General features: G+C 36.7%; 1 protein-coding gene and 2 pseudogenes across 1 annotated transcript; all 3 read right to left on the bottom strand.

Annotated features, from left to right (window-relative positions):
• Window positions 1-1,734: 1,734 nt before the first annotated feature.
• On the bottom strand, window positions 1,735-2,693 carry LOC119986323 (zinc finger CCCH domain-containing protein 54-like). Its single transcript, XM_038830906.1, has one exon. The coding sequence runs from the start codon at window positions 2,642-2,644 to the stop codon at window positions 1,895-1,897; it is 750 nt and encodes a 249-aa protein (XP_038686834.1). The 5' UTR covers window positions 2,645-2,693; the 3' UTR covers window positions 1,735-1,894.
• A 2,551-nt stretch (window positions 2,694-5,244) lies between these two features.
• On the bottom strand, window positions 5,245-5,358 carry LOC119986331 (annotated as a pseudogene).
• A 1,384-nt stretch (window positions 5,359-6,742) lies between these two features.
• Window positions 6,743-20,082, bottom strand: LOC119985682 (annotated as a pseudogene).
• Between the last annotated feature and the right edge of the window lie 139 nt (window positions 20,083-20,221).

Raw genomic sequence — 20,221 nt, 5'->3', positions numbered from 1 at the left:
TTATGAGAATCACGAATAACTCAGATAACATTCATATGTGCGATATCTCATAGAGATCTTGAGTTCGAACCTCTCTATCCTTTATATTATAAAATAAATAAAAAAAACAACCTGCGATATTTTTTTATAATCGGAGATTTTCTTATTTTTATTGTGTTTTTTAAGTAGACAAGCGGTACGACTATACTACATATAATTTACCGACAACCCTATGAAGATTTCTCTTTACAAAATGGGTAAAGAAAAATGATTCCTTCAAACACACAAAAGAAGCAACATCTGGTAAGAGAAAAACATACTCAATAGGTAGATTGGACATAGGAGATGAGCATCTTGAGCTTACTGGCACCTTCCGATCCAAGGCCAGAGTCGCCGCCTGTGCACTCACCACCGCCGCTCCTACTGCCGCCTTCCTTATCACTACCACCACCACCAATGGGAGAGAGGAAGGTAGAGTAACATATTAAGTGTTTTTTTTTTAATAACTTGTCTTTTTTATTAATTTTTTATTCAGATGGAATTTACAAATCATGTCAAATTTCCACATAACTATTTTTGACCAAAATTTATTGAATAAATGTCACATCAATCAAAAGCCTGTTCGAAATTGTTTAAGATCTGCCCGAATCCCTAAATTGTCTCATTTTTTAGCAAAATTTATTGAATAAATGCCACATCCATCAAAAGCCTGACCGAAATTGTTTAAGATCTGCATGAATCCCTGAATTGTCTCATTTTGAAATAATGACATTGTAATAAAAAATCTTTAGGTGTTAAAAGTGAATGACATCTATCTTTTAGTGATGAAAAATATAATTAACCCTTTATTATATCAACAATGTAGTGTGTGCAACAACCTGTCATATGAGAATCACGAGTAACTCAGACGACATTCATGTGTGTAATATCTCATAGAGATCTCAAAGTTCGAACCTCTCTATCTCCTTATACTGTAATATAAAATATTTTTTTTATAATCGGAGATATTATTATTTTTATTGTGTTTTTTAAGTAGACATGGGGTACGATTATACTATAGTATAATTTACCGACAATCCTATGAAGATTTCTCTTTACAAATTGGGTAAAGAAAAATGGTTCCTTAGTCATTGTTGTTTTAGTCATGATGAATGAGGGTGACATGTTTCCAAAACCACGAGCAAGACAAGAAGAAAAATATCTGAAAAAATATCTTCAATAATTGACTTTTAAATTCCAGCTGTTACTCACCGCATTGGTATTATTATTGATCGGGGGTGATTGAAATTAAGGACACGATCAAGGTAATAATTGGTCAACTTATTTCGTCCTTTGTATAAGTCAGTGGCCTTAAAGTATGTCTTGCAATTGCTCAAGGAGTTGGGCTTTGCTTTTAGGCCGAAAAGGGTGTCCAAGTTCAGTTACTGGACTTTCAGCTCAGAGAAGAGAAGGCCCATTATAATATGTTCTTCTTCCTATAGCAAGACGCCAAGACCGGAAGATGCATACACCTTCAGCGCGGGGAAATAAAGAGGTGGGTCCTACAACTGCTTCTCTGTTTGATCTCCACCTTCTTCACTACGTATAAGCACAACAATGCTTGGAAAACTCTCATCTACTTACAACAATCCTCGTACTGCATGGCCACTTCGAGTCCTTCAAGGAATGCGCGTATCTCTGTGTGTGTGTGTGTCTATATATATATAATTACCATACACCATGGAACATTAACAAAAACTGATCATTAGAAAACGATTTGCTTCATTATTTAAACGATACATACACTTAATAATACACGAAACACAACAGCTTACATGCAATTAGCTAAATTCACATTTATTGCAATGAGAACTCCTGCCAAATCTCACCATTGAACAGTCTATACACACAAAACAGTAATCCAATGATATTTGGCTTATTCACTCCGATCCATTTCTTTCACCAAATCTGAAATCCAATCAATATTTGGCTTTCCCGGATCCGATTCCGGCCCCTTAATCCCACCATTGGGTTTCTCCATTCCATCACCAGCCCTAATCTTCAACCCACTCAAACTCCTCAAGAAGTCCGTGACCTCTTCCAAACAGTCCTTATTCAGCACCCTCATTGGCGACACTGGTCTGGGCGATGAAGTACTGGCGCAATCTACACCAACCGATCGCATCCCCGACCCTTCGGGGTTTCCGCTGTTCACGTTGATTCGGGCCTGGTAACTGTAAAGACACTTGTATTTGGTCTCGGGCCGGAGCTGCTCGCGAGTGTGAGCGAAAAAACAGACTTTGCGTTGACAAAAACGATTCGCAATGCAGGCGCGCGTGCGATACCTTGCCGGATGAAGCCAGTACTCGAACACGCCGTGTGCGAACTCGCACCTTTCTCCCTTGTGACAAGTACCGTCGCGGAAGGCAGGGCACGGGATGGCCATGTAGGACACCTTGCGAGGGTCGCGTCGCTGGGCCTTCTCGCCGGGGTGCGCGAAAGGACATTCGGTCCAGTCGTGGCTGCGGGTCCTGGTGCACATCTTGATCTTGTACGCGTACATGCGGAATTCATCGCAGCTGTAAATGTCGTCACTTACGCCGTCGTATTGGGGGGAAATGACAGTTGCGTTTGAAAATTGATTTTCTGCAAAGTCGTGAAAGCTGGTATGGACTCTTCTCAACATTTTTGAAAGTTGTGTCGATTACAGAGTAGTTAAGCCCAAAGCGTTTAAAATGTTATTACAATGAATTACCTACAGATGCATATAGATGGAACGAATAATTGGACCAAAAAAAGGAGGGACTGTCAGGGAACAAATTTGGAGATCGGAAAGGCTGAGTTGGGCTTCGATATCTTCATGATGCCTACAATTCTGATTTTCAGCGAAGGATTACTTTACTTATGACCCGAAAGAAGAAAACATAAAGAAGATTAATGAAAAATGCGGACCCATATGAACCGGGAGAGAGATTGAGGCTTATAGTGAAACCATCCACTCATACACAGTGCGAGGGGGGGACATCATTTATAGAGCAATTGAAGTTGCTTTAAGCTGAGGAGTTAACCATGATGAGTTACTTAGTAGCAGACCCTTCATCTAACGGTAACGGACGTCTTCTGGGGTACCGTCTTTGATGGGGAAGTGAGGATATGTCTTTGCATGGCTTCTCTTCTTTGCCATTAGTCACTTCGGTCAGCCAGCTGTTGGCCATGAGAGATCACTCTTAACTCTATTTGCCATTTGTATCCTTCACCATGTCTTGAAGCTCATGTGTAGCGCTTAGCAAATACATATTTGCCAATTTAAGAGAGACCACTTTTGTTACGAAAGAACAAAAAAAAATAGAGTCGGTTCTGTGCGACATGAGGAATTATGTACAGCGGGTTAATCTACTAATAGTGTTTGAGTACGAAGTTAATTAACCATTTGACAATTGTCTAACTGGTTCTTTGTTCAAACATATACCTGAGATGAGCGTTCAAACCAACTTAGGACATTTTGGAAGCCCATGCCTGCATGGATTTTGACTCACTTTTATCAGTGTGTGATACAAGCCGTTATGACGACCCGAGTTTTCCGCTCCCTCAATTGTCTTAAGGGCGTATTGAGCTGGATAGTTCCTCAGTTAAAAACATAGTGAAGTTAATTAATCTCAAGTGCCAATTAAACTAAGCATCGCTAGCTGCTGATTGTCCAATGGATCAATAATAGTAACCGTCAGAACCCAGTACTTCTTTTAGCTCGCTTATTTTTCTTCAAGACTGACAAAAATAAAAATAAAAAAGAACTTGGGGCCCACATGTGATCTCATGGAGCTCCGACAGTAACAACTTTGGTCCGTAAACCCTCTTGACGGACGTTTGCGGTGAATGAACTCAACTAGCACCTTTAGATCGGCATAGGATTAAAGGCAAATATGCCAAATTTGCATGCAAACGTGTTGGCTCACTTGCATGATGACAAAATTTGCCTGAGGCTCTCCAACGCGTGTTGAGAGAGTCAAGTACTAACCTCGTGCCTGATCACTTGTTTGTTCGCGTTCTTTCCTCTTTTGTTGAAAGGTGTCGAGCGTTTCTATGATCGTTTGTCAACAAAACGACAAGCGAAATGAACAAACTATTGTTTCTAAGGCACAACACAAGTAAGCAAATTATTCTGTTTGAGGCCCAATACAATATTTCCTGCAGTTCTAGATTCACTACCCCCACAAGTACTTAATTGCATCAATATATCCTCATCCAATACCCTGGTTCATGCATAACTACATATTGTATTACGCTGGAAAATCGGCCACATATTGTCTGGAAATTTGAAATGTAAAAAAGGCATGTTTTCCTTTTCCAATAAAGTTTTCCCTATCCCCCAAAAGAAAAGTTTTTTAAGGGCTACTACCTCTCCCAAAAACTCTAGTTGTCACAACTACATAATACTCACATATGGGGGGAGGGGGGGCAACTCAAACTCTTTAACTCACCCCATTTACAGAAAAATAAACACAACTAAAAATTCGTCAGATTTTAATTGTCAAAAGAATGGATTCTTCCTTGCATAGCAATGTTCGCGCTTCGCACCATGGCAAACAACGTGCAAGGGCAACTTAGCATACGAATGGCTCTAAAGTAATCAAAATCTTACCAAGAACATCTTACGTTGTACATATCTCACGTTGAACATCTTACGTCACGTTGTACAAATCCATAACATCTTAAACAATTTTCCACAACTTATCTTCAATTGATGCTACTCCTACTTTAGATCTAATAATCTAATTTCTTATCAAATCTTACATCACGTAGCCATGCATCCAACGAAACATTCACATTTATACTACATGCATTTTTGGATATATTGGGTCTCGTAATAGCCCGACACTTAGAACAACCAGATTACTTCCCTATACACTCATTAGTCCTAACGCTAGCTACAATTCTTTCATACATATCATTGATCATAGTATAATCCACCAGATTACTTCCCTATACACCCTACCATATGTTTTCTACAAGTCTATAAACACTCAATAAAACATATTTGTTCTTGTATATATGCACTATAATGCTTATCCTCCTTTAAGGCTTTCTTCACTTCAATCACCCTAATACATCTTATATACCAAGGATTCCTATTCTCGGGAGAAATATAGGGATCTTCTATGTTTCCTTTCGTGACCGACATTAAACAGTTCATTAAAGTAACTTCTCCACCTCTCGTTAATTTCTACATCTTTCACAAAAACACTATCATCTATATCTCTTTTTTGGGAAATAAAAGGTGGGAGGGGTGCAATACAAGGACTTCCCAGGAGGTCACCCATCCTAGTATTACTCTCGCCCAAACATGTTTAACTTCGGAGTTCTGATGGGATCCGGTACACTAGTGTTGGTATGTCTTTAATGCATTTTACATGATTTAGATACCTATTTTTCTTTTCTCGTGTTTTAGCTAGCTTACAAATATTTTTTTTCTCCACCTCTTGTATCTAACTTACTATATAACTCAGTATATGCTTCATGACGTGTCTCTGCTATAATATGCATAACTTCTTTCCTGGCTACTTTCGACATTTCATAACTATCTTCGTCCATATCATTATGTAACTTCCTATAACATTCTCTCTTAGTCCTAATGATTTTTTAACATCCACATGCCACCACCATGTTTCTTTATCTTTAGGTATAGAGCCTTTCAACTCACCAAAGACCTCTTTTGCTACTTATTTGATAGAAGTCGCCATCTCTCTCCACACGGAATTTGTTTCCCCAATTAAACCGCAACTTGCATTCTTAAGTAATTTCTCCCTAAAAGATATATAATTACCCATTTTAGATTTCACCACCTAGTTTTATAATCTTGTGCTACTCTATATCTAGGTCATTTCTTAAAGTATACATCAACCACTACAATTCTATGTTGTGTGGTTACTCTCCTAGAATCACTTTTTATAGTTCTTAAAAAATGTTTTATCTATCATTCGTGTAAGAATAAAATCTATCTAACTAGAGTTATCCCCACTCCTAAAGGTAATTAAATGTGATTCTCGCTTCTTAAACTAGATATTTACTAGACACAAGTCATACGACACAAAAACTCTAAAATAGTCTCCCAACCTCGTTTCTATCCTTAAAACCAAGTACTCTCCATGTACACTATCAAAGTTTCCACTTTCTCTCCCTACATGTTCATAAAGATCTCCTCCTAAAAATATTTTCTCCCTACTTGGAATACCTTAAACAATCTCATCGAGATCCCCCAAAATAGTTTCTTGTTATTTACATCTAATGTTATTTGCGGGGTATAAGCAAGTACACTACTAATTATCTCCTTCCCTAGCAACAATTTAGCCATTAAGATCCTTTCGCCTCTTCTTTTTATCTCTACAAAATATACTTTTAGTTCTCTATCTATTACTATACCTACACCTTTTTATTTTTATCTATTTATGTGTACCATAATTTATAAACGCGAGAAAATGTTTTTTAAATATTAGAGTTGAGGCCTCTGCACGTAATTGAGTCTTTTCAAAAGCATAACATTCCACAACAGAAGGATGCGCATCTTCCAAAGAACAAAACATAAAGAAATGAATTTGAAACGGAATCTGCTCTCCTGATGAATATAAACATGAATGCAACATCTATGGTCAACCTATTTTATAAAGCTGGACCAAGATAAAACATATTCATTTTGCGGTTGGTTCAAATAAATTGTCATATCTGAAAATTTGGATATATGTTGCAACTTTCGAAAGAAGAAAAACTGTGTTGTTGGCCTTCATGCCTGCTAACTAATGCATTTCATCAACCCAAGCACATATTTGATATGAGAAGAAGGGAAGGAAAATTACCCTCTATCCTTTAGTTGAATCCAACCCTTGATTTTGGTACCGTCCAAGAATAATATTACAGTTGTCCATAGAGCGTGCATCAAGGAGACCATGATTCCATAGTTTGATCATAAACAACCTCCAGCACCTGCCAAGCCCATAAGCAAAATTGTACGTGAAATCTGTAAAATACAACCAAAAGCGAAGCACAACAGATCTACGTTTTATCAGAATAGCATCACAGGAGGAATTTTTGAGCTAAGATGACTAGACCTTCAATGGCTTGAGTTGATGTTTTCAATGCGGGAATATTGCAATCTAACTTTACCTCGACAGTGTTGGTAATACAAAGCATGGCATTCCCTCAGTCTTAAGTTTGTAACATAACACGTTCCACTTTGAATGGAAAATTAGGCTAAAAACAAGGACCACGTATTTCTGAACAATTCAACAAAAGCACTCTGTAAACTCCAATATAGCTCCTAGTGTTTTTTTTTTTAAATGTTTCTGATAAAAAGAGACCCATACTTGTAATATATATTGGTTGAGAACTTGAGAAGCAATAAATGCTATTTATGCTGTTACAATATTCTCCCAAAGTTTAGGTTACTCTGTCATCACTCATCGGTCAACATGTAATAGCCATGTGTATGCAAACTACATAAATTAAAGTACTCAACTCTGTTCGTGGTAAACATCAATGATGCAACAAATCCAATTGATGCACAAAATGGTCAATTTCAAGATTTTGAACCATCTAAGAATCCAGATAAAATAATATCATGCCTTAGCGAAAAAATGTTAACAATACATGTGGATTCTAAACAAAATCAGCTACAATGTGCACAAAAGCGGGCAGACCTCTGCATCAGTGAAAAAAGTTTTAAAGGTGGAAATGAAAAAGAACCATTCAGAATGTGAGAAAAAATATGCTACCAAATTACAGCTGGGGCTTGGACAAGGTCATGACCATGCAATCTTGAAAATGCCTCACAAGCCCAAGGAATATGCCAATCTGCCAGCACCCTGCAATCACCGAGTTATGTAGAGATACACAAGGAAATTTACAACCACTACTTGATAATTCACATAATTAATGACTTATCGATAAGGATGAAACCCATGACAGAAATAATGATGATAATGAGGCCGTTTAGATATGCATTCTAAATGCAAGTGTCGATAGCCAATGCCAAGATTTTATTGCAATGTTGAGAGAAGGTAAACAAGAGAAAGGTCAAAGATACCAATGGTAATGCAGAGAAGTGTAACACAGAGGCTGGTTCTAGAAATAGCTCAATGACAGAAGGATTAATTTTTGTCAACTCCAAGTGGTTAATTGAGCCTGTGTAGAATAGATATGTGCCAATAAGTTGAATTTCCACAGAGTATTCCTGCTTTAGAATGTTTATTTTGGCATGTGATTGACAACTCTCAGCTAACAGCACCAGAAGAGAGAAATTCATAAGCAACACAAATAGAAAATCAAAACCAGTGTAACAGAAAAATACCGATGCTTCCTCACAAAAGAGTTCCACATATGCATCATTTGCTTCTCATCTTTGGCCACGTCCACAAAATCATCGAGCAACTGCAGCATACAATAGAATATAAAAACCTATTTCATCATATGAATGCAGCAACTATAATACAGAACCAACTTTTTCCCCAAGAAAAGCCCTGCTGAAGAGACTAAATCGATTTCAGGAGCTTATCCATTTTACTCATAATTCCTCACGGTAAATGATTCTGTAGTATATTTGGAATTTTGGATGATTTGGATTCACCTACTGAGGTGCCTTTTGGAAATAAACCACTAGAGACGAGGGGCAATAGTGGACAATACCTAAGGAGAAAAAAGTTCAAAGCAAGTGGTGGCCTAGGGGATCCTTGCCTAAAGTCTTTTTTGATTGTGCTTAGAGTGAGACCTGCTGATGAGATTAGGGATTCAAATATAGTATTGTGGTGCCTCAATACTACATCGGATGTGGTGAATTCTCGATGCTATATATGAAGTATTGTGCCTAGACTCATAACAGTATGGTCGGTTCATCACTTTAACCTAAGTTACATACACCCATTCAATTCAACCATTAACATATTGTCATCCCCTTCTTTTCTCAGCATCACATGCAGGACTTTTCATTGATTCCTCGACAGTTTCAAGTATTGGAAATCCACTAACACCAAGAAAAGGCCAATCTTAACGTTTCAGAAAAGATATCCCTGTACCACTAAAACGATCAGTCATTCTATTCACAGCATTCCTGGACCATGGTCATTCATTCACCTATCATTAATGTTTGCTTCATGGTCCAAACTCCAAAGCCTTGTTGTTTGGATTCTTTGTTCTACGTCATGTTTCTTCGTTTGTGTACATCAAGACTCGATATGATATTACTTTTCAAATAAAACAAAAAAAAAATGCATCATACCGTGGTTTATTACAAGAAAAATAGAAAATTTTATTCATTTTTTAGTCAAACATACCCGTCGATCTTCAACATCTGCAACGTCATCATCAACTTCATCCTCACTATCTCGCTCCGACATTATTTGCTCTATTGTCATGGGCTTCAAGGACAAGAATAGAATATTCCCTTTAAGTATTAATACAAGACTTCAGTAAAGCTTATGTTGGTCAAACAATCGGATGAAATTGAAACCTAGAATGGCCCTTGACAATAACTAATGAGCTGAAAGTAGTAATTCAACAAGCACCTTTCATCGTCCTTGTTGACCAACTTGAGATAAAGCACATGATTATACAGTCCAACATAATTTTAAAAAGGTGCCCTCAAAGATTTGGCCCAATCTGAGGAGGGAAAACTATGGTCTCATGTTCCATAAAATGATGCAAAGAAATTGTTCAATGAAAGCTTAGCAACTTCCACAGAATACACTAGAGAGAATAAGGACAAGGAAATCAGATGTGCTTGTAGTCACCAATTTATAGTTGTTTTGCATGCAGATAGATACAACAATTCAGGCATCATTTAATAAGCAAGAGATTAGTGAGATGAAATCATAAATAGAAAGATATTGTTACCTGAGTTCTATGTGAGTGGAAGAACTGTCGCTTGTGCAGGAGAGTACGGCTGAGAAGAAAGAAAATTGATTAATTTCAAATCCTGCTTCAGTTTATTAGCCTATATGAAATTGCAACTGTTAAAGCATGTGAATGATAATCACTCAGATACACAAAACATTCCCATATCAAAAATCTTATAAAATAAATGGCGTCAATGAGTACAGATACGGAGAATAGGGTCAATGTGCCTGAGCAAGTGGGATGAATATCACACTAGTGCATACGACCCAACCATCACAGATGACCTAATAAATCAAATTGTTATATATTACAATGAACTTACGAAATTGGTATTTTCTTTTCCACGGAAGTTTTTAATAATAAGACAAGGATAAGATCTAGAATCAAACAGGAATACATACTTTTTTAGGTCAGACCGTTCAATGGATAATTTTCTGGTTTTTGCAAATTGTAGGATGCCAGTGGATCAAAGTCCTTGTCCAGATATTGATTGACCACATTCATGATTGGGATAAGATTGTACTGCAGCACCACAAACTCTAGCAACATGTAAGCTCAAAGGAACATGTTCTGCACGATCCATGGTACAAGTGCTATCATTTGGCAAATCATTTCCACCTGAGGAACGAGCATCTGAAAGTGTTAAGCAAATATACATCCTCATAACATAAGAAGCAAGGGTTGGCCCAATGGTGGCATACTCTTTATAACTTGCACACGCATTCGATTCCCCCTCCCCTCAAAAAAGTAATTACATAACCCCACAATTTATCAAAAAATACAGAGATATATCCTCATAATATTTATGTGCATAAGGATGGTAACATGTAACACATACACTCAATCAAAGACTTCCCATACAGATGATATAGTTGTATGAATAAGGTTCTTTTCATTATAAAAGTGTTGAGCACGATGCCACGATTCTGGTATCACAGGAAAATAATGTAACTCCACTAGTTTTTTAGCAGCAATTAAGATCCAATGATACTCCAGATTCGGGCTTAGCCTAAGATTGCACATACTACTTGTTGGCCCCAAACAAAAGATCACTAAATTGGCTCTCTACAACATAAACTGTAGAGGAATGAGACAAAACAGTGACATAGATAACAGGAAAACCCCAACTCTCCTCTTGGGGTTTATTAGAGTGGGAATGGAAACTAATAGATGATTAGTCATCACCAGAAATTAGCTTTCTCCATAGTCACATTGTAGTTCACGGTCGTCCAGTTCCAGCCTGCTTCCTTTCTATTTTCTATTTTCTATTTTCCTCATTGTTCATAGTAAAGCCTTAAACATCTTCCCAGATCTTTACTGAAAGTTGCATCAGTAAACCAAATGAAAGGAATAAAGAAAACCCGAAGCAGCACTGAAATTTTATATCACCTCATTCTCAAAGTTTTCTAGAATGTTCATCATAAGCCACAAATTCATTGGACTATAGGTTATCAACACTCCTATATAATACATACCATTAGACCGGTCAACAAGGTCACTGCCTCCTGCATGTGAATTCGACTTGAAGACAAGGGAATCTACGTACTTGGGATTTTGGGCTACGTTCCTCAGTCTTTGAAGTCTGAGTCGTTTAGAACTGTAGATGAATTTGTCCTTACACATTTCAGTGCAAGGCATTGAAGCATACCAACATAGATGGCAAGAGCCAAAACAACTCATGAGATTAAAACAATGTAAAATACAAGAAGACTTACCAAAAGGAAAAAGTTTGGTGCTTAGGATCAAGACAATCTGCAAGCATCTGAATATAACATATCAGCGTAAGAAGCTTAAAGTTCAAGAATAAAGAAACAACCAAAGGAGAAAAGGATAATCGATTCAGAAACGATTTCATACTTGAAATATGGCCCTTGATATTGGTAAAAAAAATTTGAAGCAACTTACGATACTGGCAGGTTTTTGTAAATGATCATGCTACTTAGCCTAATAGTTTACAAAAGTGGGGATTTGCACCTGCCACATACAGCCTCCATAATCTCCTCTTCATTTCCAACTTATATAAGATTCTAAAGTCAAAGACAAGCAGCATCGCAATATTCTGAATCTAAACCTTATAGAACTCTAAGTTATGAAATTCTCCAATCATTCCTACCTGAATGCTAGATTTTCAGTTGTTGCATATACTGTCAAGAATATCATATTCCAATGAGAAATCCAAAAGTACAATAGCTGGCGTTTATTAAATTTATTTTCAACAAAAAAACAACAGGAGACATTCTAATTTGAATAACCTCATAATTTGCAGGGGATTATCACAGAAAAATGGCAATCATAGGAATGGTGTGATGGCAAAAGGTAGCGGCAGTACCAACCGCAGTATAAACTTATAATGTTGGCGTAAGGTTTTCAGTAAGAAAGAAACCATTGAGGTAAAGATACTCGAGAAATAATGCCAACCATTTAGGGTCGCCCAGATGATGGCAACCATTACCAATAGGAAGAGAAAGTGCACCAGAGCATATGAACAAAAGCCCCCAAGTCAGTACAGAAAAAGAATGCAGCAGTGGAAGTGAGAGATGAGTAACATCTTAATGATAGTAGAATTGGGCGGAGTAGGAATGTTATGCTTGGTGGTATAACATTCATTGGGCGATGATTTCAGTCATGGCGGAGCATAAGGAGTGTATGGAAGGGTTTGGAAGTCATCACTCATCAACATAATATCATCCGCAGCAATTAAATGCACAGCAAATATCTGGGAGTGCATTGAGTACCGTAAAGAAAGATTAAACAACCACCACAATAAATACAGCCAGTCCCCCTACCAACAATAAATCACAAAATGAAAGCCATGCAAGACTCCACAAACTTTCAAAAGGAGAAAATGATCTAACCTCAGATCTGCAATTATCAGTTTTCACCAATACATTTACAGCTTGATATTCTTCAGTCACCTAAAAATACACCCATAGGATTAGGATTCATGAAGTCTCAAGAGGTTGGAAGATCAGAGTGCAAGCAAAGATTTTTGAAGTTTACCAACCCAAAATTCAAAATGGAAGAGATCATGTGATGAAGGCAAGTGATACCTCAGACCCTACAATAATTTTCGAAAGCTTTAAGCATCAACAAAGGAAATCTGGGAACCACTGGTTCAGTGACATAAATATGCTTATTCAGAAAATGACATAGAAATGAAAGATGTCAAGAGAAGGTCCAACCTTAAAGCTTGCACACTTTACCAAGCAGAATGGACAGCAGAAGTCTTCAGTTACTGCAACTTAGAACATTTACAGTGTTATATCATGGAAAAATGAAACAACATTACAGAGAAGATGACAAAGAGCTTAAACAATACAATATAAGGAAGGACAGATATATAAAACGAAAAAAACAATAAGGAGAGTAGAAATACTACATTTATAGACAACACCATTGAAATGAATACGAAAGAAAACACTACAATACCTTCTGTCTTTTGCAACTTGTTATTATAGTATCTATAGTTGAAGACGACATTGCCAACCCTCAACCTGAAAACACATGAGCAGCACATTGTCCACAAGCAAGAACAATCATCAAAGATTTTTTAGAATTTATGAGCACACATGAAATAACAAATTAGATGCTAAAGGGTAAATCTACAGTTGCTCCTTCCAAATATCAAGTCCCCTCTTTTCTTTCTCTGAAAAAAAAAAACACTATTTACATACTACAACATACATACATGTTGACTTTTCCCAACCGAGCCTCGTACATGAGAGTTGTTTAACCTTTGAGGGAAACCCTTGGCCCTTGGCCTGGTATGGGGGTAAGAGTGCATACATATTCCCCCACCACCCTCCCACCCTACCCCCCAAACCACTTACTACATCGTTAGTTATCTTTTTTTTATAAGTTCAACGAGCAATAAGTAATCACATCTTGAATTAACTTAAGATGAAGAAAGAGCGGCACACTCTTCTACTGTGTCTTCCAAGTTGATCTTTCCATGATAGAGGAGAAAGCATAGATTTGATAACAACAATGATGATTTTGTAACAGTAAAAGATGAACATAACAACACTATACATGAACGGAAGACATGATTTAACTTCAGGTTCAAAACAAAAGTACCTACCTCATAATATGAGACATTGATGATGAAGAAATGTCAATACTAGTGTATGAAAGATAAGGGGAATTTTCCTTTGCCCCAGCCTTCTCAGCAGAAATGGTGATTTGCACTTGCTTTGATATGTCCTTTTGTAAACCCAAACAATATATATAACAAATATCGATTATGAAAAGTTCTATAACAACAAAACAATGCAGAGAAAGGAGTATTTCCTCACTGAATTGAGAAGAATAGAATGTGAGGGAGGGGGCAGAGCATACCATAGCTGCAGAATTAGAGGGAATTTGGATTGAAATGTGTTTGTCCTCAGCTAGACAACTCAACTGCAAGAGGAACAAAAAAATCATTACAAAAACAGGTTCTAGAATACACTAAGAAAAATACGCTAACTGTGATGTTAATGCCTAATTCCTCCCATAATTAGATAAAAGTATGGTGTTTTTATAGATCTGAAATAATAAGTGCTGGCTCTACCATGCTATTCCATTTCTAAACCATTCAAGAATAGTGACAATAAAAAATCATTATTGTCAAGAGACCAGTTTCACTGGCCATAAAGGATATATGGTCCCAAGTCCCAACTCCTAAGGCCAGTTCAGTTCCACAATTGTATCGCTAGTCTTTGGTCTCTATCACTAGGCCAGCTAAAAAAGGTGATCTGTTCTTTCATGGAATTTCCAGCAAATTACAAAGTTTAGGTCTGAAAAATAAAAATGATCGACTCATGCCAAGATGTGAGATGGTGAGGAAATTTGAAGTCCAAATCAAGGGTTCCTTCTGGACAGCAATCTATGTGGTGCTTAGCGTCGTAAACACATTCAATGGTATAGACCTTCAGACACAAGAACTAAAGCTTGCTTTCTTGAGATCAACATTTGATTGGCTACCGGCCTCTTCTGCTGTTCCTTCCAACTTGAGTTACAGGGGTTCCACAACTTTCTCTCCTCAATCAAAAAGTGATGGAATATCATATCACTTCAAGGAACTGCTTTCTCGTCGATCACAATACAACTTCATCTTTAATAGCGCATTAATAATAATGACCAAAACTGTTGACTCGAGAAAGTACACACAATCTTTAATAAGGCATTATTGATAATCACCAACTGTTGATTTTAGCCCAAGAAAGTACATAGACATTTTTAACAATGCAAGCCTCCTGTTTTCAAGTTAAAATGGCATGCCTCATATGAGGCTACATAAAAAATTTGATGCTTGAATTATTACTGTACACTTCGTGAAGGATATGAAAAGAAGAGAATAATAATGAAAGAAATAGTGAAAAAGAGTCATCTAGCCAAACCTTCAAGAAGCAAGAGTGCATGTCAACAGATGATGTCAGCTCCACTCTCTGCCCCAGTTTCATATTTGGGGACCTTTCCCATAACGTATAAAGTGAAAGCAAGGGTATCTTCCCCAGTAGGCAATGTCCTCCAATATTTTCTATCAAGTGTAATTATTTCGAATTGGAGAAACATTTTGCCACCAATTAAAAAAACGAAATAATTAGAGCTACACTTCGAGGATTGAAGGTTATAAAGGCCGAATAAAAGACAAAAAGAAATTATTCGCATGTAATTTAGAAGCTAATGTATGTTTCCTTATAAACAAACAAAGAAATAACTAATTAACTTTAAGAAATAATGCATCTTGTTGGATCCCGATAGCCCCTCACAACCATTACTTTTATGTAGGTCGTTCTGGAAATACTAATACTACAAATAATAATCATCATTATGTTTCGTTTGACTCCAAACAAGAACTAATAAAATAATAATGAAAACAATAATCATGATGGTGTGGAAGAACAACAAGCACGATGGCAAACAGGGAAAGATCGAAACTGGGGATGAATACAACAAATACAAAAGCCAAATAAACTGTAGTGCAAGCATCAGGTCTAGGTACAAGAGCTGCGTATTCTATATCTAAATGCTCCAACATCCTCAACTGCAGTACAACTGTACAACAAACAATAGCATTATGCAAATAAAGGTGCATACAGTCATAGCATAAATATTCATTTTTCCTGAAGCAAAAATAATATTACAAAATTATTTCTTCTATACAACAAAAACCAAGAATCCTTCACCAAAACAAGCTATATGACATATATTACTAATCCTACCCACAGTCAAAAGGCTTTTAAACTAAAATTTCGGACTCTGCTACAAGAATCCACAATAGAAATTAGTTGAAGTCCACTTAGATTCGTTTGCCTAGGCCATTCATTCCTATCAGGGCTACACTGAACTAATCCTAGAGTCTCTGTGCTCTTTCTTATCAATCTCATTCGTATCTTTTTGGCCTCCCTCTCTCATTTTTTGCATTTTTTTTTTTGAATGGAAAAAATTTATTCAGGCAACAAGGAGGGGGGGGGGGGTGCAACCCAGAAGAAAACAAGGAGAGCGCAGCCCTAAAAGCTACAAACTACATAAATTGATATAAGCAATTTTGTATAATTGATGCACGGTAAACAAGTTAAGAAATGTCATCATAAGAGTTTCTTATAGCTTCAATGATCTGAGTATCACTGACACAGGCTTATCACACTTAGCTGTGACATGGACCACAAGGCTGATGTTATCATTCACTTGATCAACAAATTATCCAAACTAATTTATTTTGAAAGAAGATGCTTACTATAATGACCAACTTAACACCGTTTTCTTACATGTATTTCAACTGAGTCCATTATACATGAGAAGAAGAAGCAATTGTTCACATCCACGCAAGAGCATCAGGACAAAACAAAGTAACTGACTGTTGCATGGACCACAAGGCTGATGTTATCATTCACTTGATCAACAAATTATCCAAACTAATTTATTTTGAAAGAAGATGCTTACTATAATGACCAACTTAACACCGTTTTCTTACATGTATTTCAACTGAGTCCATTATACATGAGAAGAAGAAGCAATTGTTCACATCCATGCAAGAGCATCAGGACAAAACAAAGTAACTGACTGTTGCAGAATCTAGACGGTTATTTGCTAAAAAACTGTACACAAAAAAGATATGTTGCACCTAACCATATCGTACCTTCATTAACTCAAAAAGGCTACCGGCTTACAGCATGTTTGTGAATTTACAAAGGTAAGACATAGACATAAACGTACATACACTAGGTAGATGCAAGCTACAGAAATGTCAACTTCAAATGCAGGAGATTAAACTCTAATTAGTGAAGGCAATAATATGTTGGCCATCCAATATACTCAATAGCAAAATCCTAACATTTTTCAAATGATAAAATAGAGGTAAACAGCAACCAAATAACATATATTTCACATGCAAAAGATATCATACCCAACGGACTGTTGGTTAAGTTGAATCCACACTGAGAGCTTTGGACTCCAGCTGTTAAAATAAGAAAATAAGATCATTCAATTAAATTTTATGTGCATCCTAAAATGTCAGTAAAAGTAAATATAAGCATGCATACCAAAACTAACTAGCAATACAGCAAGAGAGCCAGTTTTGGCCTCCAATGCCAGCATATTCATCTCAGGAAGAACAAAATTTCCCTGAGCTTGAGAGCTCCCCTCAACACCAGTGAAACTGGTCAACAGACATGCTCGACTAAAGCGATATACCGCTGCATGCTTCAAATTGGGATAAAAACTAAACCATATTATAATAGGTACAAAATAGTGCCTCCATGCAATTACAGGGGGCAGAATAACACTTATAATTCATAAAACACATGCAATGATTGATCATTTAGGATTATTTTGAGAAAATAAATCCTACCTCCATAATTCCAGAGCCAGAAACTAGTCTTGCTAAGAGAATGTACAAAGGAAAGAGACAATGAGACTGTACACCTTCATTTTGGTTCCAGGACAGGGAAATTGCCATTTGGATCCTACATATTCAGCCAAAACATTATAGTCAAAATCAAACAAAGAAAACGAATAACCATCGTTAAGCTCTAAATTCTTATTTCTTACAGGTTTATCAAAATCAAGGCGGTCAACCAGTCATGTAGAAACAGCATAAACTATTATAAAAAATCAAGTAAAAGGCATCTATTTACTTGTCAAAGAGTGAAATGCGAAATTACAGATAACTAAACTTATGAGATATAGCTCAATTTTTTACTAATTCTGATAAACCAATATTTGCAAATTCAATGGAACATAGATATTGCATTTTAATCACTCTAAGTGGTGGAATGCCACTGAATCGAATAGAGATACCGTAGATCCATTGTCCTACTTAAATTTGAAGAAAACACATATCCAAGACACCAAGTTGCAGCCCCGTGGTACTAGTCTACATTGAGCTATTTGATATCACATAACATAGCAATTAACTTCAAAATTGAATAAAATATCCTTAAATTACCATCAGAACAAATTGACCAACCCCAAACTTTTGGGATAAAGGCTTGGATGATGATGAACAAATTGACCAACCCATTGTTACCAAACTCAATTCAAGTACTTGAGCATCTGAGGAGTTGCGACATCTATTGGCATGTAAACAGTATAAATGAGCACCATGACAAGCTAATATGGTGCTAACTACTAAAAAAAATTAAGGATATTTTATAAAATAGTTGCTATATATAATTAAGCCAGCTTTCACATAATCCTTGTACATTGCTGCTTAAAACTACATCATCCCCACCTTCCTATATAGCATTTATTTCTTAAACAATATTCCATGATTTTTTCACTTTTAAAGGCTATTATCCCTACAACTTTTAATAACCAAAACCTAAAAAGTCTTAGACTATTTTTTCAAACGAAAAGCCAAAGAAACCGTCCATGACTCCATGGTATTTTCATAGTAATGTCCACAGTACCTAGGAAAACCCTAATTCTGGATTCTTCCAGGATTCTTTCATTACTTTTGTTGATCCAATAGTCTTTAAACCCCCAAAAAAAATAGAAATTAAAAAAAAAACTAAAATAGATAAACCTTTTCTACAGCCTATCATAAGAATTTAGTTAATAAGACATACAAATGTCCTCACTATTCACCAAATAGTGCTTCTTAGTTCACTTTTTATGAAGATACAGGAATGCTGCGAGAAAGACTTACAAATAACAACGATTGAAAGACAGAAAAAAAAATGGATATGAGCACACTAACCTCCTCTTGTATTTTGCCTGTCTTTTGTAGCTCAAACATCTTTGAAGAAACAAAGGCTGCATCAGAAAAAAATAAATGTTCAGCCGGGAACAGTACATTAATCAGAGAACGCAGAAATACACTTATCGGGACACATTGATGCAAGCCTTGTATTAATATGTGAGTGTATACATGCATATACATATATCTAGGTAGATGTGAGCCTAGTGTCTAATGAATCATACAGTGTTATATGGATGCAAAGAGTCGGTACAATCTGGTTATTAAATATTCAACATCAAGAACTGTTTGGCACTCAAGAATCTTTTCCAACTCAAATAGAGTCAGATAATCTATACTGGCTGATGATGCAGAGTGTGGAACATTCTGGTGTTGGAGATCCAGCTTTTGCATCTACTCAGCCTCTACACCTAAACACATACATACAATAGACAATTAAAAACATCACGTTTTTCACAGCCCGTCGTTGAAGAATGTTATAGAGTTCCACAGGTTTGCAATAAATCGAGAGACTCTTCTGCTGCAATCTCCTCTTCTTCAGATAAATGCAACCGAGACTCTTCACGGCACATCTGATCGCTGATTCTTGAGTAGCTACAAATATTAAACACTCAGTCGTGCTTTAATTCCGATCCAAAATAGAAATCAACGCAAAAACCAAAATCACAAGAAACAATTACATATAATAACACAAAATTAGCAAGAACACAAGTGACACTATCAAAGAATCCATACGAGGAGGTTTCACGAGCCAACAACGGAATCCCCGGCATATCTTGTCTTACACGATTCGAAGATGAAATCTCATGGCTAATTTCTTTAGCTCACAAGGCTTTCTACACCTGCAACAATATTAACCCTAGAATCGGTCCTCTCTCTCGCTCTCGCTCTCTCTCTCTCTTACCGATAACTGTTTGGCCGACTGGAGCTACTGGTTGTTTACAATCCTTATCAAGCGAGGAATTGCATATATATGTGTTTTGGATGAAGCGAGAGAGAGAGAGTGACAACTCCGTGCAAAGGAAACCCGGGTTTAACGGACCCCTACAATCTCGCGTAACCTTCGATATGACCGTTTGAAGCCCGACAAAATAAACCCCCAGGAAATTTTATTTATTTTTTTGTATTTTCGCTGATCAGCTACATTACAACTATGATAATCTTCAATTAACTGCAGAAAAATTAACCAGATCAACGGCT

This window comes from Tripterygium wilfordii, chromosome 19 (genome assembly GCF_013401445.1).
Source record: "Tripterygium wilfordii isolate XIE 37 chromosome 19, ASM1340144v1, whole genome shotgun sequence".
In the NCBI taxonomy this organism is placed as follows: domain Eukaryota; kingdom Viridiplantae; phylum Streptophyta; class Magnoliopsida; order Celastrales; family Celastraceae; genus Tripterygium; species Tripterygium wilfordii.
Note: the sequence above shows the minus strand (reverse complement) of the source record. Positions and strands in the feature narration are given on the sequence as shown.